The sequence below is a fragment of the Indicator indicator genome, chromosome 1, assembly GCF_027791375.1.
Source record: "Indicator indicator isolate 239-I01 chromosome 1, UM_Iind_1.1, whole genome shotgun sequence".
Classification (NCBI taxonomy): Eukaryota; Metazoa; Chordata; class Aves; order Piciformes; family Indicatoridae; genus Indicator; species Indicator indicator.
In genome coordinates, this window is record NC_072010.1 from 71,033,180 (window position 1) to 71,055,622 (window position 22,443).

The following is a 22,443-nucleotide window of genomic DNA, read 5'->3' on the forward strand; positions in this document are numbered from 1 at the left end:
AATAAATAGAAAGCTCTTGAATGTTGACAAGACTGAAAAGAAGCCGAACCATCTGTTTCCCTGGGTTTGGTTTTGCAACAGTTTTAGACAGGTCTTTACTATTACTTCCCTAGAGCACTATGGCCTTTTTCTTAGTCTTACCTATCTAAGAATGTGAAAACTTCTGTTTTCAGAGTAGAAGCAGACATCTTTTTTTTTCCTGCTGAAAACATTTAAATTACATATCCCTTAACAGTTTGAAATTCAGGAAAGAATGAACTTCACTCCCTCCTCAGCCCAAGGAGTGTCCATGTGAGCACCAGCTATGCAAACCACGACTGCAGCTGACAGTGCTTAAAAAAAAAAAAAAATTAATTTTTAAAAAAATTAAAAATTAATAAAATCACAGCCCCAGAAAAAGGCCATCCTCCTCTTGGTTTTTCCTCAAACTCTGAGGCAGAGGAGGGGAGAAGGAACTTCCTTCCCCATCCCCAGCCACATTTTTCTCTCTCATCAGCTCAGGCAATCCTGCAGACACATGCCCTTGCAGAAAACACTTTTCTGGTATCAGATTAAACCACACACCGAAGTTGTACTGTAGGCGCATAAGCATTGAATCCGATACAATGGAATCAATTACAGCATCCAGCTAGGAACAGCAAGAGTAAGACCACAAGGTATGAAACATCCAACAGCTCAAAGTGTGATGTGAAACTACACCTTAACTATTTTTCCCTAGTAAGACGAAAGAAGCTGGTAAAGCTACCTAATTACATGAGACAGCAAGGAAGTAAAATTTGACTAAAAGGGTAATTGCTTTTCATTTGGGCTCCCAAGACAATGATTACATTCTTAATATTAAACTCCCAGGCCTTCTCTTTCTAGTCTGGTTGGGGAAAAAGAAAAGTGGAATAACTATCAGCTAAGCAAAACCTTCTGAAAAAGACATAGAAAATACACCTTTTAACCCAAGAGATGATTAAAAAAAAACAAAACCCAGGGAAAAAAAACACCAACAGAAAGTCTCCTTTATACAACCCAGATTTAAAAATTTAAAAAAAGAAGAAAGCTCATCACAACTGAGAATCTCCATAAAGCTTCTGTTGCGGCTAGCAGCTGGCAACACAACTCTGGAAGAAAGCAGCTCTTCAAGGTTCAGTTTAAGTCCTTACGTCATAGAATCACAGAATAGTAGGGGCTGGAAGGGACCTCTGGAGATTTTCTAGTCCACTGCTAAAGCAGGTACACCTAGATCAGGTTGCACAGAAACACATCCAAACAGATTTGGGAAGTCTCCAGAGGAGATGCCACAACGTCCGGGCAGCCTGGTCTAGTGCTCTATCACCCTCAAAATAAAGTTGTTTCTTCTTCATTCAAGTGAAACCTCCTGTATTCTAGTTTGTACACACTGCTCCTTGTCCTATCACTGGCCACCTACTGAAAAGATCCCAGCCCCTGGATGTGTTCCTACACCTTCTGCTTTAGGTGACCCTGTTCTAGTCCCTTCCAGCCCCTACTATTCTGTGACCTCAACCCTTTAGATATTTATATGCACCTCTAATATCCCCTCTCAGTCTTCTCCAGGCTAAACAGGCCAAGGTCTCTCAGCCTCTCCTCCTAAGAGATGCCCCAGTCCCTTAATCATCTCTGTGGCCCAGCATTGGACTCTGTCCAGTAGCTTCCTGTTCCTCTTGAGCTGAGAAGCTCAGAACTGGACACAGTATCCCAGATGTGCCCTCACCAGGGCAGAGTAGAAGAGAAAGAGAACTTCCCTCAACCTGCTGGCCACTTTTCTTTCTGTACCCCAGAATACTGTGGGCCTTCTTAGACATGAGGGCACATTGCCAGCTGACGGTGTACTTGTTTACCAGCACTCCCAGGCCTTTCTCCATAGAGCTGCTTCCCAGCAGGTCAAGCCCTAAACTGCAGTGGTGCATGAGGCTACTCCTTCCCAAGAAGATAACCTAAGACAAGATGACTAAAAGCATGGAACATGAAAAGTAAAGAACTAGTTCCTTTGGGTTGGTTTGTTTAGAAAAAAGTGCAAAGATAAGAAAAATTACCTTCAAGTCCAGTGTTTCACAATTTCCATATCATATATATTTCTCATTGTATGAAATCAAGCTATGTGATAAAAAAACGATTTAGAACACAAAATACACTTCAGATTGTCCTTAATGAAGAGCAAAGGATGCCCATCTGAAGAAACATATTTCAGTGTTAAGATAGCAGAATTGTGTTTAAAATCTCCAACAGACTATTATAAAAGAAGAAAATGATGAATGGGAAGAACAAGTCACTAGTGCTGCAAACACTAGGATCATCAAAACACACATCTGTAAGACACCAACTGCTTCCAGACCAAAACATCCATCAGACTGCATTGTACTTCTTTAGCAAGCCAAACTTAATGACTGAATTAATTACATGTGCACACAATTTGTGTACAGAAAAATTATCTCCTGCACAATTTCTGTGGACAGAGTCAGAGAGAAGAAGGCAAGGAATGTTACACAAACATTAAAAGTTACTAAACACAGAACAAATACACAGTGATACACAAGTCCAGAGTCAGAAAAATAGGACCACACAAATAGTTAAAACCAGCAAGGTATGTCAGTATGTCTAGGTGAATATTATGAGTGTCAATAACAGCAGCAAAGTTTAACTTACTATAAACCTCTGAGTGAGGCTTTCTAGAGATCTTCAGAGAACTGAAAGAACTGTTTCTGCAATTCCTGCTAGTTTGCGATGCACTATTTTCATACAGTAGTTATATGTAAGGTTTAGATACCTTCAAGAAGGTAACAGATGAAGAGCATCAAGATTTCAAATACAAAAGCTGCTTCTAACAACCAACCTAGTATACTGAAGTGCTTTTTTGTTTATGTTGCCATTACCACAAATATTCAAAGATCTTTAGTCTTTTACAAAGACACTTTGCTTAAAAAAATGCATTAAAAAATATAGGTTTGGGGGCGAGAGAATTATACATTTGAATAGAACAGTCCGATAAATTTCTGTAATAGAGACATTATTTCGCATTAATTTACTCCATTCTGCAGTACAAAATTCTGCCATTTTCCAGACAATTTGCAAAATAATGATTTCCAGAGTTTATCGGTTGTTCTCCTTGATGGAACTGCAGAAAGCTTTGCTTGTGGAAATGCTTGAGAAACTGATAAAGACAGTTATTAAGCTTTCTGGTGTACAGAATGTTTCTGAACTACAGGTGCCTGTATGCTGTCTAGCCTTCACAGAAGTTTCCTACACAATATTAAGAACATTTTACTTAACACACTAATAAAAGACACCAGCCAAATAGAACCACTAGTAGACAATGCCAGCGATTTAATTTGCAGAAGAGAAAGCAATATATAGCATCCGCAACAGCACTGTCTTATTTTAGCAGCAGCATCCACTCTTGGCTGCAGAATCACAGCTGGCACCAGTAACTTCTAAAGCACTACGCATGAATGATCAGAGTGGTATGCCTAGGCTACAGTTCACAAAATTAAAGGGCATAGGAATAAATACACCTAAAGACTACCTACTGGAAGCTAAGGAAAACTCTTAAGAAAGGAGAAAGATGACTTAAAGCTGGGAGAAGAGGAAAAACATGCAAAGAGATAAAATCATCAAGAGAAAAATATCCATATTCCAGGTAGGAAATAATTTGTAACATATAATGTGTAGCATGCTTGTTTAGACATCTACAGCAGTAGTTTGAGGCTTGAACTCTATGTTAGAACAGCATTTCCTCCCACACATTTGAAAAAAAGAAAAATCCTAAATTCACAAGGTCAAGAGGCTAGAACCTTGGCATACCTTCCACCACTACAGCTCTATCCAAAACAAATCACTCCCAGAAGAAACTAGACTGTACATGAGAGTACCTACACTTCTGTGAGGAAAGTCTGAAAATTCAGATATTTCATATTTTTATTGAAAGATCTGCTATGTAATTTCATTTGAAAATGAGTGATCAACACAACCATAAAAATTCCAAAGATGAAATAATTGAAGCAATTTCATATGGCTTAGGAGCTCTTAGAATCATAGAATCATAGAATCCAATCTTAGAATCAGCCAGGTTGGAAGAGACCTCCAAGATCATCCAGTCCAACCTATCACCTAGCCCTATCCAATCAACTAGACTATGGCACTAAGTGCCTCATCCAGGCTGTATGACCCAAGACACTTTCCACTTTAAGAAACAGCTCTGTAACATGCCATTGTGTTTTTGCTACAGTGACCATTCTAAATAAATACATTCTTCATTGACAGATGCACAGCAATCAAGTAGGGGTCCAGAGGAGCATAACAGAGGTGCTGGTGTAGTAGAAACAGATTTGTAGGTGCGTTATTCACAAAATTACAGAATAGCAGGGGTTGGAAGGGACCTATGGACATCTTCGAGTCCAGCTCCCCTGCTAACAGAAGTACACCTAGAACAGGCTGCACCAGGAATGTGTTCAAGCAGGTTTTGAAAGTCGCCAGAGAAGGTGCAGGATTCTACACTTGCCTTTGTGGAACTTCATGAGGTTCCTTCCCTGCCCAACTCTACAGCCTGTTCAGGTCACTCTCAGCAGAAGCATAGGCTTATGTGTCAGCCACTCTTCCCAGTTTTGTATCATGGGAAAACTTGCTGAGAGCACACTACATCTCTTCATCCAGGTCACTGAAGATATTGTACAAGACTGGACCCACTACTGACCCCTGGGGAACACCGCTAGCTACAGGCCTCCAACTAGACCCTGCACCGCTGATCACAGCCCTCTGTACATTCAGCCTGTTCTCGATCCACTTCATTGTTCAGGTATTGGTACGTATTTCTTACCGGCAACAGTCCCGCATTTCCATTCTTTCTCTGTTCATTATAGCAATCACCTCACTCAGGGTCTTGTCCCTATGTACTTATATCCTGTTCACATGACAAAATTCATCCTCACTCTCATTCACCAGCATGCTTCCTGGGCACCAATACAGAGCAGCATGGCCATGCATAGGATTGGTTTAGTTAGGGATAGAGTTAATTTTCTTACTGGTAGAGGGTGCAGTGCTATGTTTTGGATTTAGTGTGAGAGTAAGGTTGATAATACACTCATGTTTTGGTTGTTACTAAGTAGCACTTATCCCAAGTAAAGGATTTTTTTCAGTTTCCCATGCTTTGCTAGTAAGCAGGTGCACAAGAAGCTGGGAACGAGCATGGCCCAGATGGTTGACCTGAACTACCCAAAAGGATATACCATGCCATAGTATGTCATGCTCAGTATATAAACTGGGGGGAGTTGGTCAGGAGGCATGGATCACTGGTGGTTCAGGTATTGATCAGCAGGTGGTGAGCAACTGTATTGTGCATCACTTGTGTTTTCCTGAGTTTTATTTCTCCCTCTTTATGTTAGTTTCCTTTACATTACAATTATTATATTTTATTTTAATTATTAAACTCCTTCAACTCACAAGTTTTACTTTTTTCCCCCAATTCTCCTCCCCATTCCACTAGGAACAGGAAGGAGTGAGAGAGCAGCTGCCTGGTGCTTAGTTGCTCATTAGGGTTAAGTCACCTCTGCTGTAGTCAGCAGAGAAAGAAACTACACAACAGAAGTCAAAGCTATGGGGATGAGGGGAGGAAAGCAGAGCAAAGATGATGTCTACCTTCCATAGCTTGTCTCAGTACATCGGATGACAAGCGTAAAATCTCCTTCCTGTCACATCAATTCTTGAACCAATATTCATAACAAAGACATACCAACCTGCGTCTTCCCACACCTCCTCTGTACTGCAAGTTATGCCTGTGAGCTGCCACATGCTTTGGAAGTTGCAGCCAAAAGCGATGTAAGGGACTGTAACTGTAACATAGCTGTTGGGGAAGCAGAGAGGAAAGGGAAGAGCAACAAGCAAAATCAGAACTGAAGATGCAAGAGTCAAAACCAACTGGAAGCCTTTGATTTCACAGCACCATTCTTCTCTTACTCTACTGGAATGGAAGAGAGAATGATGGGGGATGTTAAAGTCCAACTTCAAGCTACAGATGTAAATAATTGATGAAGCCAATCTGACATTCACAGTGCTGCCAGCTAAAACCAACATCATCAGATGTTGAGGGTACAGCTGCAAATAGAGCCTATCCCAAAACATCCCTGGCCTTCCAGGTACATTCCCTCAAACTCCCTGCTAAAAAATACACCCAATCTAACAATTCTGTCCTTCTTCTCAAAGAGATACTGTTTGGACACTTCTTCCTCATCATCCCTCCCATTACCATACACCTATGTAGTCCTGTAGTATGACATTGCCACTGCTAGCAGCTCTGTACCACATTTGCAAAGCCTTAGGAATAAAGCCTGTCAGGCTTACTTTGGCTGAACTTTTCTTGACCTGCCTGCAACTGTCACTTGATTTAGCTGTGACAGCAATTTCTCTAACTGACCAGGTGCCTATGCCTTTTGTTTACCCAGGCACTCTGCAATCAGAGTTTCATACAGACAGCAGTAACAAGCAGTTACTCTGTATAGAATGAGAGATTCACAATTCCACAACAATGACGTAGCGCAGAGAAACACAAGCCTGGTATGGTAGCAGAGACCTTGAGAAGTGGAGATACAGCATGCAGCAGAGGGGATCACAGGCATGGGATAAAGAGAGATGGCTTGCATAGAACTTGGCACTGGACACCCCAAAACCCATCAACAGCTGATTAAGAGAAACGCAGACTTGAACAAAACTGTTTTAGGGGTAACACTATATAGTGTCTTTTACGTTTCTGGACATAATGCAGAGCTGCAAACCAATGAAGAGCAAAGGCACATAAGCACATTTGCAAACGCATAAAAATGATCGTGAGTGGATCCCCACTCCATCAGTTCATGATCATATTGCTCCTTGTGAAGGACATCTGATGATGACATCTTGCTGTAACATCTCATCAGCACCGGGATGAAACCGCTGACCTTAGGACTCTGAACAGCAGCAAGACAGTGGCAGTAACTACTTCAGCTGCATCATTGTTCTTTCCTTTTTTTGTAACAATTAGATCTGAATTATTTATTGTTAGTCTCTTAAGATTTCAATTACTCTAACAGTAAATTCTTGGCTTTTCTTTTAAAGTATGCATATCATTTTTAAACAAATGAGATTTTGTGCACAGTGAGAGGCCCCCAAGAGAGGCCCACGCTCAGTGATTTACAGACATGCAGAAATACATGCAGAGATACAAATAGAACAAGGTATCCAGCAGGCACCAAGACTCTAAAACAGGCTCCTGCATATCAGCCACTGTCACTGGAAGGGCCTGAAGCAGTGCTTCAGCATCCAAAGGTTTCTGCATGATCCTGGCTCCTACCACACCAGGTACAAAGAAGAACACTAGGCCTTCTTTCCTTTAAAGCACAAAGATCCAACTCTTCCCTCTTCTTTCTCAAATCACACTTGACCCATCTCCTCGCCAGAGCTGCTCCAAACATATACCTATGAAATACAGCCTGTGAAACAAGCTAGTAATAACAGACACATATATGGCATGGCAAAAGGTGTCAAGAAAAATAATCAGATGAGAAAGATACCTCACTAGCAGGACCAGATAGCTCCCAAACAGGACCAAAGAAACTAAGTTTATGGCTTAACATGGTGAAGGGTAAAAACTTGAAGTCATTAACATCAACATCTTAATGCAATATTCATCTAGGTAGTAAGATATGCTTAGAGATTAAATCATATTTTGTGAAATAGCTGTCACAGGTAGTACTATAAGAGAAGCAATGACTCAAGAAGGATATACAATATGAGCAGACTAGGTAAGGAAAGAAAGTTGTCATTTCTAGTTGATATATATTTTAAGATGGCAGTTTTTGGTTTTTAATTTCAAGAATTAAGAACTAAAACTACTCTCCAAATTGATTGTACCTTTTATTTATTATTTTATAATGACAAGTAAAAATATGTTCTCTTCTCCTAGCATATATATATGCTGCATTATTCAGTGTTCCATATGGTTAATATAGTTGCCATTATAAGACTCTCTATAACATATGCAGATGGTGCAGTAGCAAGATGATACACATATAATTGTAGATGTGATCGTCTTAGCCTCCCATCACTAAAATAAGTCATATCTGTATTTATTAAACATGCACAAATCACTAAGTTACAGAACGATCACTGCCTCCCATTAAAAAAAGATACAACAAACCATAACCAAAAGAAACCCAATAAACCAAAAATCACTACAGGCACTGCAAATGAACCACGTAGCGATTTTTAGCTGACAATCCAGATCTGCGCTCACAACCAGCGGGCGTCTGACACTGCCTGTTCCTGTACAAACTCCCTGAGAAGCCTGGCGAAGCTCACAGAAGGGAGCGCAAAGGCGGCGACAACAACGCAGCCGCTCCAGCACCAACAGCCAAATTTCTCCGGCCGACGCCAGCCTCAGTGGTCGCCGGCCACCCGCTCCACAGTGCCGCCCGTGGGACACCCAGTCTCCTCGGGCCTCCGACGCCGGCTAGGCCCGCACACCTAACCGGTGCCGCTCCCCAAGATGAGGGGCACGACCGGGCCTTCCACGACGACGACGACGCCCGGCCAACGGCAGCCACGCCTGGCCTGGCGACCCCGCCTGCCCGTCACCTCCGACGAGGCCACGAGTCCCGGCAAGGCCTGACTCAGCGCCGCGGCACCGGCGCTCGCCGCCACTGATGCTGCTACTGTCACAGCAGCAGGAGAAGGGCGGCGTGGAAAGAGGGTGGCTGACGCCCTACCTGTCCTCGCTCTTGTTCTTCTGCTTCTTGCCCATGGTAGCGGCCCCGGCGCTTGTCCCACACCTCAGCGCTGCCCGGCTGCCCGCCAGCAACCCCGTGCATATGGTAAAGCCGCCCCCGCCGCCCGCCCTGCCGCGCGCCGCGCACGCGCCTGCCCCGCCCCCCGCCGTCATCCCGGCCTGCCTCGCGCCGGCACGCGACGACCGGCTGTTGCGTAGCCCGACAGGCAGCGTCTCCGCGCGGTGGCGCCCCCTTTCGGCTGGAGGAGGAAGGAGCAGGCGGCGCTGCTCGGCCCAGGCCCAGGTTGGGGTGGGCCAGCGCCGCCGGCTCGTTCTCCGGCGCTCTCGGGGGTTGGTGCGACCCACTTCTTGAAACCGACTTTGTTTCCATCAGTTTCGTAGTCTGACAGTCCAAAAAAAAATGTCTAAGTAATCCCTCAAATCTAGGGAGTCCTCCTGCCTCCCCAGAGGGCTGCACAGAGGCCCAGAACTCTTGGCATGGCCATAGCCCATTTGGTTCCAAAACCCAACCAGATAGCTAAAATAAAGGAAACACGTTTGGAAAGCTTTTGTCTGAAGGCAAATAGGACACCTAGGTTAGTATCGGAATGAAGAAGTGGAAAGCTTTCCGGATGCATTGTGACAGCACTATGACGAGGCAGTAGTTCAGGTGTGTCTGTTCCTCCTGCATGTAAGCAAGCTGTGCTCTCATAGCCCTTGGCAAGGCTGTACCCTTTATCCCCAAGCACTGCTCACACATGAAGTCCACCCTCTGATTCTGTGGTGACTGGCTTCCCACCACAACAGGGCAGAGGTAGCAGGGTTGGGTTTACAAACTCAGTGCAGAAGGAAAGATAAAACAGCCCTGGGCACAGAAGAGAGGATCCTGCAGGGAATTCAGCTGCCAGGCTACAACATCAAGAGTATTATATTTTCTTCTCATCATAACAGACTTTTCTCAACATACAAAGCACTTCCTTCCTCTCCCCTCCAAGCAGCTTTGTAGCATAGGAGCTAAAACAGTGCCGTGTGCACTCTCATAGAAGTGGTTGGATACTACTGCTGTTGGGCAGAACATGGGCCGAGTTCACAGAAATAGGCCATATAATTGCAAATTGCAAATATTGCATATCATGGCAGAGGGGCTCTCAGGTGCTACCCCATCTTCCACTGGCCACCTTTCTCAAGAGCAAAACAAGAAAACAGGGGTCACAGACATCACACTATTTAATATGCTTCGAGCTGCACATTTTCTGCTTGTCACCACCAGGATACAGAAATTCCCGCTGCAGATGGAGCAAGCCCGACAGTTCATCTTTCTGCCTCCGGGTCACCATCTCCATCTTGCTTCCCTCCCTAAGACCCTCCATTCCTACGTCTCTTTGCCTTGATGCAGCTACAACTCCTTATCAGTCTCTCCCACGCAGGCTCCCAGTGGATTGCAGATAAGGCCAGGAGTTTATTTTCCCTTCCACGCCTAACTAATCAGCATACTTCAGTACCAAGGAGTCAGATTTCCAGGAAACAAGAAAGCAGAACACTTGGCTTTGTTAAAAAACACTTTAATTTACACATATTATTTAGATCTGTGGATCTTCAAGCACACTTACAAGAAAAGCAGAGATAACATGCACGAGGTACTGCAACACAGCCGTCTTCTCAGCAAGGCTAGCGGAACAGTCAGTCCGGCCAAGTCCCGCAGCAACCCGGCACCTGCCCCCTCCCCCCCAGCCCTGCCTGCCCTCGCCGCACCGGCCGTCCTTACCTCACGGCATCACTCGAGGGGCCTGACCCCGCAGCTCCCGGCCGTCACGCCCCCACCACGCCCCGAATTCCTGCAGGGACTCGGCCTCACACACCCAACCCAAAGGATTCCCTAAGAAAGGCGGCGGCGATGGGCCCTCCGCCAGCAGCCCTTACAACCACTCGCTGCAGCCACGCACCCGCCCCCGAGCGACCTCACGCTGAGGCGAGGGAAGGGGTGGGGCAGGACGCGCCCAGGCGCGGCGAAACACCCTCCCCGCCCAGCAACGGGGCGCCGCGAAGCCAGCTGCGGAAAGCGTCCCCGCTTGCACGGGCCGGGGGAGTCGCCCTGCACCCCAGACGTGCCCGTTAGGCAGAAGAGAAAGGAAAAGCGAGGAAAGCCGCTACACATGCCGGGAAGGGCATGACTGCTAGAGGTACAGGACCTGAACGGGCAGCGCGTAACGGAATACACAAACCCCCTCTGCTGCGGCGCGGGGAGGCGTGGGCGCGGGGCGAGCCCCACCTCTCCCGCGGGGCAGACACGCGCGGTCCGGGCCACTGCCACCACAGCGCATGTGCGCTAGGCTCCGGCCGCCCCGGCCAATGAACGCGTAGCGGAGCTCTGCGTGCTCACGCACGCGCTAGCTGGTCTCTGCATAGACTCTCGCGAGACAGCGGTGGGGCGCGGCTGACCGGCGGGCGGGGCGGGGCGGGGAACGGCGAGGCGAAGGAGGGGTGAGTGGTCCTTGTGTGGTTAGCACCGGGTCAGTACCGTGGCAGCTTTCTCTGGAGAGTTAGTTAGGGGGAAGGTGCGCGGGCGGGCGGCCGTTGTCTATAACGGAACCGCGGAGAGGCGCGGCGCCTGCGCGGTATCCTGCTCTGTGCCCGCCCCTCTCACTCAGTAGCCGGCGATGTCCCTCGATCTCGCTTGGGTTGGGCTCTGACGGGTCGGCCGGGCGCCCAGTGCCCCTCCTCGGCATAGCGGGCAGGATTGCCGTCTCGTCAGCGGTGCTGAGTCCGTCGGGAGCGGCCCTTGGGCTCAGGCGACTTGCTGCGTAGGAAACGCTTGTTGGCATCCAGGCTTCCGTGGCTTGGGGAGAAGGCAAGAGCCTTCTGGGGACTTCAGGCTGTTGGTTGGGTTGGTTTTACGTTTTTCTGCCTATTGGCTCGGAGGACAAGCCTCCATCTGCCCTAGCTGGGCAGTGTTTCCTCCCTCTTCTGTAGACCTAGTGGATCCTGACTTTGTAATAACAAGGTTCTTACTTCCTCTGGATATACGGAAAGGTGGGATACAGAGAGAGTTTGTAGTTAGCAGCTTCGGGGAGAGGACCTGGGCAAGGTGCTGCAAGTCTGAGCAAGTGTGGCCATGACACATTTAGAGGTTGGCAGCAGACCGCACTGGTGATGTTGCATTACACTCTGAGTGCTGCCGTGATGTTGATACTTTGTTCGTTGCTACTTAAAATGCTTTTTTTATCTCTCCATGGAAGGTATTTACAGAGATAACGACAATGGTAGTTTGGCTGTTTTTGAAATACAACCAAGAGTACTCTGGACATCAGACTCAACACATCAGATCTGTGGCCCTCAGGATGAGAATCAGAATAGGGAGACTGCATATTGTCCCCATTTCAAAACAGTCATGCATTACAGTGATAGTTTTTTTGTACTGTAAAGTTTATTGGGAAGAACGATCAGTTATACAGTCAGCTCTTCATGCACCCCAGTATTAGTATTTTGTGCCTTTTGAAGTGTTTGGGCAGGGAGTACTCTGCAGAAAATTATTTTAGCTGTGTTTTTCACAAAGCAATTAGGTAATGGTTGTTGGAGTGTACTAAATCCTATTGCTGGCTGCCATAGGGTGATGTTTGTAATAGTTTTCTTGTACTAATTGAAGCACTGTATTGGCAGTATATTGGCCTAAAGCGTTTGTGCCTTGTCTTTTTCATCTAAGGAATATTGATTCAGATTTAAATATGTTAATTTTTTACCAGGTACTTAAAGTAATTAAACTACTGGCAGAAACTTACATACCAAGCATTGTTTAGACTTACTCTGAGGCATCTTAATGTCTCTTCCCAGCAGATTGGAGCTTTCTGATTTAATTGTCTTGTTTCAGATTATTTATTAAAGGCACATGGGTCTGGCTCAGGATGAGTATTCCTTCAGAACTGATGAATTGTCATTAGGCTGACAAGTGATTTCGGGTTCCTCTGCACTGTCAACAGCTGCCTTTGGGATTGTGAGCACAGGACTTGACTGATAACTTTCTTATTCTCTGTGTTCATTGTGAAAGTATTCTCCAAAGGGGACTGCAGTATACAGAAAAGAACTATTTACTGTTATCTTCAAATGGCATAGCATTTTGTTTACCTGCAACATGGACTGCAAGCCAGACGGGTCAGGCTTTTAATTAAGAGTTTGTATAAGTATTAATGCCGTATATCGCTACTTCCACAGCTCTGAAGAGATCACTTTCTATTTAGAGATGGCTGCTGATACCTCTGTTGAAATACTTCAAAAAGTTCTGGAGAATGAAATACTTCAGACTACCAAGGTTGTGGAAGAACATCTTGATGCTGAAATCCAGAAGCTGGACCAAATGGATGAAGATGAATTGGAATGCCTTAAACAAAAAAGACTTGAGGCACTAAAAAAGGCCCAGCAGCAGAAACAAGTAATTGCTGTAGTAATATAGATCCCTGATGTGTACAGGATTTATAGAAATCCTAAGGAAATTGTATATGTGAGCTAAGTGCTTTGGAGTTGTTTGGGTGGTTTCTTTTCTTCCTCCTTAACTTTATGTACTTACTCCTTTTAAATTATCCAGGAAACTGAGTGTCTGTCCATGTGTGCATGCTTTGTGTTTTCTAACAGGGTAGAAGAGTCTCTATGATGGTTTACAATAAGGATAGGATAATGAGTCTCCTATGAGTATTTGAGTGTGTTTGTATTCACTGAATGTTGCTATCTGGAAGTATAAACCTTCTAGGCAACCTAACACAAGCCTTTAGGCTCTTTAAGCTTCTGAATTTTGAAGGTTGTTACTTATGACTTGTAAATGATGCAAGCTCTTAAGGTATTTTGTAGAAGAATAATACAGGGTCTTTTATTGTTCCTAGGGTGGGATCATTTGTCTCACTCCTAGCCCAGTGAAATGTTGTCTTTGTATGACTGCTCCTTTCTTTTTGCATGAAAGAAATTCTGCTTTGGTCCCTAATACTTGTTAAATTCAGGTCTCATGCTCCCCAGAAGTCTCTTTGAATGTAGTTCTCGACAAAGTTTTGGTAACATATGGTGTGAGACCTGAATTTTAAGTAGGGAAGCCATAGATTTCTTATCTTACTCCACCTAAGCAAACAAAGAAATAGGCTGGGTTGGATGGGATATGACTGGGATGAAAGGAGGTGCTGAGTGTGATGGAACCAATAAAAGCTAATGCCATGCTTGGAAACAGGAATACAATAAAATATCATGGCATGGTTGGGATGCTTGAGGACAGGCAGTGTTAGCAGCTTTGGTTCTCTAAACATGGGAGTGAAGGAAGTGGCACCATAATTGTCTTCAAAAGTTCAGTTTTCCTTTGTCAGCAGTCATGATACTTGAACGTTCTTGGATATGAATATGTGGTGGTTCTCGTGCAAAGACCTGTGTCGGCTGATCTTAAGTCACTGTCCTCATGCGTTTTCAAATGCAAATTTGAAGTAGGACACTACTGAGTAAAAGGAGTATACTGCCACACCATTCTGGAACAGGATTGTGCAGAAGGAAACAAGTGCATAACCATTAATGATGAGTTCTTTGTGTGTTCGTGCTTCTGTGCATTTTTAATGTATACAGTGTTCAATCTATACAAAAGGAAATTCTTTATTCTTTCCTAAATTGATTTACAGCATATTCTTAGTTTGCTTGGAAACCTCTGTTGTTTTTTGTTGTTTTTTCCCACTTCTAAAACAAAACTGCAAGATCAAGAATAGTAATTGACCTAATTATTAACCATCACCCCCATTAGAAACTAAAGGCTTCTTGCGAAGTTCTGTCATACTCCAGTACTTCTAATAATTTAGTGTAGTCTGTACTTAATCTGTAAATTTCAGCTTCTAGAATTCTTCAGACATTTTGTGGAAGCCATGTGTTTTCTGAATGGTTTTCTGGAAGCCTGGCTCATATACCTTCAGTGTATGTTTGATAGATAATCATCCATTGCAGATAAGTTAGTAGGCTTTTTTCTCCAGATTTTTTCAGAGAGGGGAAAAATTAGACTAAATCTATTTTAATGCATGTAATGAGTAAGTTTTAGATGAGTTCTTTGAGTGTCTGAAAACATCTGAGTAGCTGAAGCTGTCAATTAACATTCTTCAAATACTAAGAATTTTCTGTCTTTAGTGTTCTCTTTGAATTAGTCAAGTCTTACTGAGAGGCTGCAGTGTAGAAATTTGCACAGCTATGTACAAGATTTATATTTCTAAATAACTCAGGTAGCCTTACTGCTCAACCACCTATCTGTCACTGAGAAAGAGGCAACTTAAAAGTATTGTCTAGCCTAGTGGCATTTGCAGATTTTCAAAACAAAGTTTTGAAAAGGGGGGAAGTACTTTGTTTCTCCCTCTATTACCATATGAAATGGGTTTCTACTACAGCTCCCCTCTTACTTTTAAGAGAAGTTGTAGAGCCGGTAAGATAGGTGCAACTAACAAACTCTATACTAACTGTTTCCGTTTATGTTTTCCAAAAGGAGTGGCTTTCAAAAGGACATGGAGAATACAGAGAAATCCCAAGTGAGAGAGACTTTTTCCAAGAAGTCAAAGAAAGTAAAAACGTGGTTTGCCATTTCTATAGAGATACAACATTCAGGTATAGTAAATGAGCTACGCTCAAGGAACCTTTTGTTTATAAATGTCTGCAAACCCAGGCACATTCTTTCAAATTCCACAAATAAATAGGCATTTTGGGAAGTATTCTCATTCCTTCATTATCCAATCTAGGTTCCTTCTTGGGATTTGGGGGTTTTATTTATTTTATTTTTTTTCCATTCCAGCTAATATGAACATGATTTGATAACAATTAATACTCTGTTACATAGTTGATTAGAATATAAAAGTATAACTTCTTTGACAGCATTTGAGAGTGCTGTGTTGATTTAGTTTGAGGGAGCAAGGTCTGTAAATGTAGTGACCATACAGGAACAACATTTCAAAAACAGCACATTAGTTATTCCAGGCAGATATTCTGGATGGTTCTGGCATATAAATATTTTTAGTCTGGGAAATAAGAATACAAACAAAAACTTGTCTAGACATCCTCAGAATTTAACCTTCTACTTTTAAAGGATCTGTGGATACCAGTTACAAATACTTTCCCTTTGTGTCTGCACCTTTGTGAATGTGTCATGTTTTAGGGTGTGAGAGAACTAGATCTGAGAAGATGTCCTGACTTGGAATAGGAACCTAAAATAAGATCTCTACTTGAAAGAATTTTAAAAGATGTGGGTTGTAGGCTGTTCCTCAGTGGGTGTATCTCAATGTCTCCATTAAAATGCAATTGCAAAGTAGAGTGGTTTGTTGAAGGAGTAGCCAGCTGTCCTGTTTGTGGTTGGTTGGGCCATTCACTTCCACACACCCTCCTATTACGTTCTCTTTAGCTTACAGAATATAAACTGAAACAGCTTCAGTGTGAGTAATTGAAAGATGTCAAAGCTAGATTATGCATTGAGGTATCTGTATCCTACATAGTCAAAGTTAAACGTTTATGATTCAGAAGTAGCTGAAGTGGTTATATTTGGCTAGTATTTAACTCAGAGAAGTTAAAAGACTGTCTCTGCAAACAAAGTAGCTTCGAACAAGTTTGGATTGTTTGATTCTTGTTTCTCAAATCAACAAAGTCTGTAGACTCAGGAGAAAAATGTATGTAAAAGTTCTTTAAGAGAAAAGAAAAACAGAAAAAAGAAAAATCTTTGTAAAATGTATTGTGCTGACAACCAGCTTGAAGCTGGTATGTCAGGTTTACAAACCACAATATCAAATTATTTTTGTCTGTGCCTACCCCAGCTTTTTGATCTGCTTGCCATTCCTCTTGAGTTAAAGGGCAGTCACATCACAGAGTTAACGCAGCTAAACCAGACTACTTAAAGAAGACAGTCCAGAAATCTGAGATTGCAGCTGACAAGTGCACAAATCTCTACCATCTGACAAGTATTTTGAGCAGTTCAAATTACTGTCCCTCAGCTGAAAAACAGTAATTTTATTCTCACTCCTATTCCATTGCAACAGGAAAGTGAAATATTTTTCCCTGTAGCATTACTGAAGCAGTCTGTGCAAATCACGGGGTTTTTCCTTCTCTTTTTTATAAAGTGAGTAACTGCATCTCAGTTCTGGAAGTAGTGACTGAAAAAAAATCCCAAATGCTGTAACATGGTGAGATGAAGTTTTTCCAGCTGACAAGCAGTGAAGGTAGAGTAGGAAGAATAGAAGTCAGAGGGAAATTTCATCAATAAACGATGAAGAAATGAGAGCAGCTTTCAGATATGTCAAGGGCTATGGCTGGGCCAGCCACTAAACAGCTGACAGATAGTCTTTATTAACCCCTCTCCCCTATATGTGAGTAATTAGGAAGAAATCAGAGAAATGGATGGTGCAGTTGTGCAATAAATATGCTCCAGGCTGTTGTTCTATTAGTCCAGATACCTTTGAAACGGTTTCTGTTGAAACCAAATTCTTAATTAAAAAGGTTATATCTGAGGAATTAACATAATACAACTAATTTTTTTCTGTTCATGTTAAACTTTCTCTAAAATACATATTCTTCAACTTTCCAATTCTAACACTTTGTGTATTTTTTTTTCCACAGGTGCCAAATAATGGACAAACATTTGACTGTATTGGCAAAAAAGCATGTTGAGACAAAATTCTTGAAATTAAATGCTGAAAAATCTCCTTTCTTGTGTGAGAGACTGCGCATCAAAGTAATACCTACTTTAGCATTAGTAAAAGATGGAAAAACACAAGACTATATTGTGGGCTTTACTGATCTTGGCAACACTGATGACTTCACTACAGAAACCTTAGAATGGAGATTAGGCTGTGCAGACATAATTAATTACAGGTAATTAATTGTTTTGTGATTATTTTATTTTCAGATAGGGTACAAGGAGAACATGCTTGCAGACAGGAGAATCTGCAAAAGTTTGTAACTTTGGTGTGTTCTTATGCTTAAGGCATGCGAGTTTAATCCAGTTACATAATCTGTGTATTTTGGCAAGGGGGAGAGGAGAGTATCCCTTTGGCAAGGTATTGAAACATTGTAATTACATTGTCATGTTTGTACAGTAACAAAAATTGAGTTCTTGCTGTGAAGTGTATAAAGTAGCTATGCTGCTTTGATACGGCCTCTCACAGCCATGCACCTAATGTAATCCTTTCTAAATCAGATACAGATGTCAGAGTTGTAATGAAGTGATGCGTGAGCAGCACAGAAAGTGAAAATAAGATGCAGAAGTGCAGATAAATTATTTGTGTAGCAGTGCAATATAATGATCATAAATCTTGTATTCAACATTACAGGATAGTTACCATCTGCCTTCTATCACCATAATAATCTAACTTTACAGGAGAATAATTTACCAAAAATTTCTGCTTTGCTTTCCATTGTGGCTAAAACATCACCTATATCTTGTTAAGTTAACTTTGCTCTTTTGTTTTGAATGTCTTCTGGCTTTTATTATTATTTTAAATTTCATTATCTGAATTTATGTCAATGGCTGATTTCTAAATTCTGGTAAGTGGTGGTGTTGTATCTTAAAGGCAAAGAAATTACTGTTCAATTTAGCTTAGTAGCAGTTGATGAAATGACTGAAATTACTGAACTGGGAAGTGGGTATTACCACTTGTAACAAGCAGATATGCAGAGGAGTCAAAGACAACATGGATGTGTATTCTAGACAGCAGCACCATTTTATGGGAGAAATATTTCAGTGGAGCTCTACCACACTGTATTGCATTTTTTGAATATTAGTGCCTTTGATTACAGCATAGTTTTACATCTTGCTTGGCTACTGTCTATTTTGTTCTTAGCTCCTTGTGGAATGGGGGAGTTGTTTCACTCTTTTTTCATTTTGCCATATCCCAAGTTTGCTACCCTGGTTTTGCAAGGTGAGCTGCAGTATCTGCACAGCCCAGGAGATCCATCCTAGGATTCTGCGATTCTGTTCTGTGTACAAGTGTTGCATTTCCACACTGCTCTGTGAATGTAATATCCCACTCTCTGGTGTTCTTGAAAAGGAGATGATCATCCTCAGACCTTTTGACACAGTTCTTTTCCTTCAGCCTGTGGGATAGCAGATGGTGAAAGGATATACTGTATTTACAGGAAGAACTGCCTGGGTCATGTTGTTTGACCAAAGTCAGGATTCAAGTGGGCTTGACTTATTACTGACATGTAATTAACTAGCAATTGGTGAACTGTACAATTAAGATCAACATCAGCAAAATATTATTTACAAAATGTTAATACCTGTAAATTTCTAAACACCTTTCTCTAGCTAATTCCAGAAGGTTCTAAGTGCTTATGCACTCACTGATGCTTCTTAAATGTAAACACCTCACAGGTGATGAGAGTGAAAGCATGCACACGTCCTTTCCTAAGTAAGGGGAGAGGATTCTCCTCCTTCTACAACCCTGCTGTAGGAGATGTGGGTGCTCCAGCTTTTTTTCTCATCAAGCTGATGCGAAAGGCCCTACAGGGTCATCCATGCACCCTGAGGTGTGAGTCCACTAGCTGGGGTGTAGAGTCTGATGGGGAAGCTGCTCTGTCTGGCCTAGACAGAGTACAAAGTGATTTCTGTCATTATGAAACTCAGTTTTGACTCATCTGTATCTCACCCAAAGTCCCTGTTAAAAAATTTTAGCTTCTTTTGGAAGGCTCTGGGTGCTCATTTGTTTTGAAAATTCTTTCTGTAATTCCCTGGTTACTGCTTGATCTAACAGTTTGCAGCAAAAACTTTCAGACAAGTGGTTTTTTCTCTAGAGCTCCTCTTACAGGTGTCATTTACACTGATAATCCTTTCTTAACTACAGTTCCCCTTTTTGTCCAGGATATGCTATGCTACAATACCTCAGTGCTGCATAGGGTGGCTTTAGGTTGTAGGGATTGTGTTGTTTCTCCAGAAAAACATCGTAAGACAGGTAATTGGAGATGCTATTTACTGTCTGCATGAATATGGCTTTAATCAACATATTGTACTCTTTTCCTCTAGTGGAAACTTGATGGACCCACCTTTTCAAAGTCAAAAGAAATTTGGAACAAGCTTTACAAAGTTGGATAAGAAGACTATCAGAGGAAAGAAATATGATTCAGATTCTGATGATGACTAGAAGAACAGCTAAATAAATCATTTTTTGTTTATGCTTGGTACATTTCTAAGAATGTTTTTTATAAAGCTTACAGCTTTTCATTACATCTGCACATAATGCTCATTTTTCTATACAGTTTTATACAACTGAGTCATAGCAGGGTTAAAAAAGTTTAGATTTTTTTTTTTCCTCTTTTGGAAGTAATTTGTAAATAAAAAAAAAAAACTGAGTCCTTCTAATTAAATAATGTGGCAAATGATGAACTTTTTCTTAAGTACAAGTTTATGAAGTGTTTTGAAGTAACTGTAGAAAGAACTGTACCAAGTCAGACCAAAGGTCCTTCTGGCCCAGCATCCAGTTTCAGTGGCCAAAAGCAGATGCACAAGGAAGAGTAAAAACAGGGCAAGCAGATAGTGCTTCCCCAGAATATACTTGAAGTAATGTGTGTCTGAAAGCATTTCCTGGTTAAAATAACGAAAGAAAAATCTCTTTAAGTCCTCATAACTATCCTGGCATCCACATCATATGGCACAGAGTCCACAGTTCAACTGTTGTTTTCTTTCACTCTGAAAATTCCAAGTTTTTGCTAATCTTCATTGTTAAAGGGGATGATAGGCACTTCTTTAAAAAAAATTTCCTTATCAATTCCTCTTCCAGTTTTCTTTTCAAATTTAAACATTACTTATGAATCAAGTGCCACAAAATTATTAGTAAAGGAATTGTGGATTTTAACAAATGATTGCTTACCTTATGGTGCCATAACATGATACTGAATAACTTAACTACATTGCACTAAAAGTTGTAAAAACAGTCATAACTTTGTGAATTCTGAAATGGATGGCTGAGAGAAATGCCCTTTTATCATCCATGCTGCATGTTAAAGCTGATACCGCAGGTAATAGTGCATTGCAGCAAGCATATTGAACACAGCCTTGTTCATGGGTTTGTATAATGCTGTGGTTTTGACCATGTGGATTTTTGTAGCAGATGCTTTGTACAAGAGAGTGGATTAAAGTATTTGGGAGAAACCTTGTTCCGTTAAGTTTAGATATAGTGCCACAATCTGTGTACTATTCTTCAGTAATGGACAGAGTTTTCAAACAAGATCTTCCTTGAAACACAATGTAAAAGTTTTGGCTAGGTGAAGAACTGATGAATTTTTGTTTTGTTTTTTTTAAAAAACAAGTTTGCTGTGTGCTTAAGAATTCTTTAGAGGTGGTACTTTGAATCCAGTTGGTCCATAAAGCAGTGAAGCGGGTCTGGTCAGTCTTGCTGCCTTGTAGTTGAGATCAGTTGTGATTGGGCCAGCCCAGCAATATATCTCTGTAAGTAAGTTTTTTAAAACGATATTTTATTTCTGTTCATGTACATTGAAATAAAATTATTTTAATTCTAATGTTGACTTTTGCATCCTTTCAAAAAAGGTGGTCTAGATGCTGTGGATTTTTCTTTCAATAAGGCCCATCAGAATGTTGCCTGTGCTCTTTATAGTTCTCTAGTAAACCACACACAGTTCTGTCTAACGTTATGACATCACTTTGAGAAGGCAATCAGCTGAAGATGTATGCAGCTGTCTGTTAATCTACCAGAAGGATAAAGTGTCCTTTCTTTGATTTGTTTTTTTTAATGCACAACCTCTCAAAGCATGTTAGAAAATGCTTTTTTTTTTTTTTTTCCTTTCTTTTTAATTCAGTTGCATGAAATTTAATTTAGGAAGCCAGTGTTCCAACAGTACTTTAGGAGTGCCTTCACAGGACTCATCTCTGAGTCCTAATTATGTTCAATATTCTATGGAACTATAAAATCATGTCTCATGTAGTTGCATGCTGTTTGGAAGCGTGAGCTTGTCCAAGTTCCAGCAATGGTGCGTTGTTAGAGGTTTTTCAGTTCCATGTGTGAATAGCTCCATTGCAAACTCAATGCAAATCTTAATCATAGTCTGTGGTTTTCTGTCACTTTAAGATGCTGATTTTTTTTTTTTCCCTTCAGTTGGACCTCTTCCTTACCTGGCTTGTAATAGGGCCATGTGTACTCCAATGCTGTTACAAGGAGTTTGCAAGAATGTGTGGTTTAGGTAAAAGGAAAGATTCAGTGTCTATACTAATAAGTTTAAATTTATTTGTAAGTAGTAGCCTCATAGATCTGTCTGCTTTAAGTCTTTATTTTCATGTCCGCTTTAAGTTATTTTCTGTATTGAGTGAAGATTAACTGTCATTGAACTGTCCTCTCAGTAAGATTTTCGTTCTTGGTCCACATAACTAATTTCAGATGAACGACTGAAATCCAGGAATTTTATTTTGCTGAAACAAATTATTTAAGCACTGGAAAATTCTTCCAAGTTTGAGTGGTGAGGAACAAATTATTCTACTGATTTTGTAGTGCATATTAAATAGTGGAAGTATCCATGATGATAAGACCTGGGTCAGCAAACTAGAATTGCAAGCACTTCAAAGAACTACTCAAGTGTCAGCTGAACAGACTTGAAAAGCACAAAGCTTAACTTTGTCAACAGTGCTCTAGTGGCAGTATGGCAAAGAGATGAGATGATGATGCTGATTTGCAGTATCTAGAAAAGATGCAGGTTGCATATGGTTAATTGCCCTCAGCAGACAG

The 22,443-nt window shown here is 41.9% G+C and overlaps 2 protein-coding genes across 3 annotated transcripts in view; one reads left to right on the forward strand and one right to left on the reverse strand.

The window, feature by feature from the left end:
* EIF5B (eukaryotic translation initiation factor 5B) overlaps positions 1-8,805 on the reverse strand; it is a 41,243-nt gene extending 32,438 nt beyond the window's left edge. The window contains exon 1 of the mRNA XM_054400189.1: positions 8,739-8,805. Coding sequence (XP_054256164.1) covers positions 8,739-8,773 — 35 coding nt within the window. The 5' untranslated portion in view covers positions 8,774-8,805. The remainder of the gene's footprint in view (positions 1-8,738) is intronic.
* A 1,956-nt stretch (positions 8,806-10,761) lies between these two features.
* TXNDC9 (thioredoxin domain containing 9) lies at positions 10,762-19,885 on the forward strand. 2 transcript variants are annotated; one of them, XM_054399153.1, is made up of 5 exons: positions 10,762-10,917; positions 12,944-13,160; positions 15,219-15,337; positions 17,330-17,584; positions 19,734-19,885. In XM_054399153.1, the coding sequence occupies exons 2-5, from the start codon at positions 12,972-12,974 to the stop codon at positions 19,849-19,851; spliced, it is 681 nt and encodes a 226-aa protein (XP_054255128.1). In that variant the 5' UTR covers positions 10,762-10,917; positions 12,944-12,971; the 3' UTR covers positions 19,852-19,885. The 2 variants fall into 2 exon arrangements, with proteins under 2 accessions (XP_054255128.1, XP_054255136.1); XM_054399161.1 differs by lacking the exon at positions 10,762-10,917 and adding an exon at positions 11,296-11,538.
* Positions 19,886-22,443: the final 2,558 nt, after the last annotated feature.

Coding starts and splice junctions, on each gene's coding strand:
- TXNDC9 (XM_054399153.1), top strand. CDS start 12,972: ATGGCTGCTGATACCTCTGTTGAAATACTTCAAAAAGTTCTGGAGAAT. Junction 15,338..17,329: donor TATAGAGATACAACATTCAG/GTATAGTAAATG, acceptor TTTTTTCCACAG/GTGCCAAATAATGGACAAAC. Junction 17,585..19,733: donor GCAGACATAATTAATTACAG/GTAATTAATTGT, acceptor CTTTTCCTCTAG/TGGAAACTTGATGGACCCAC.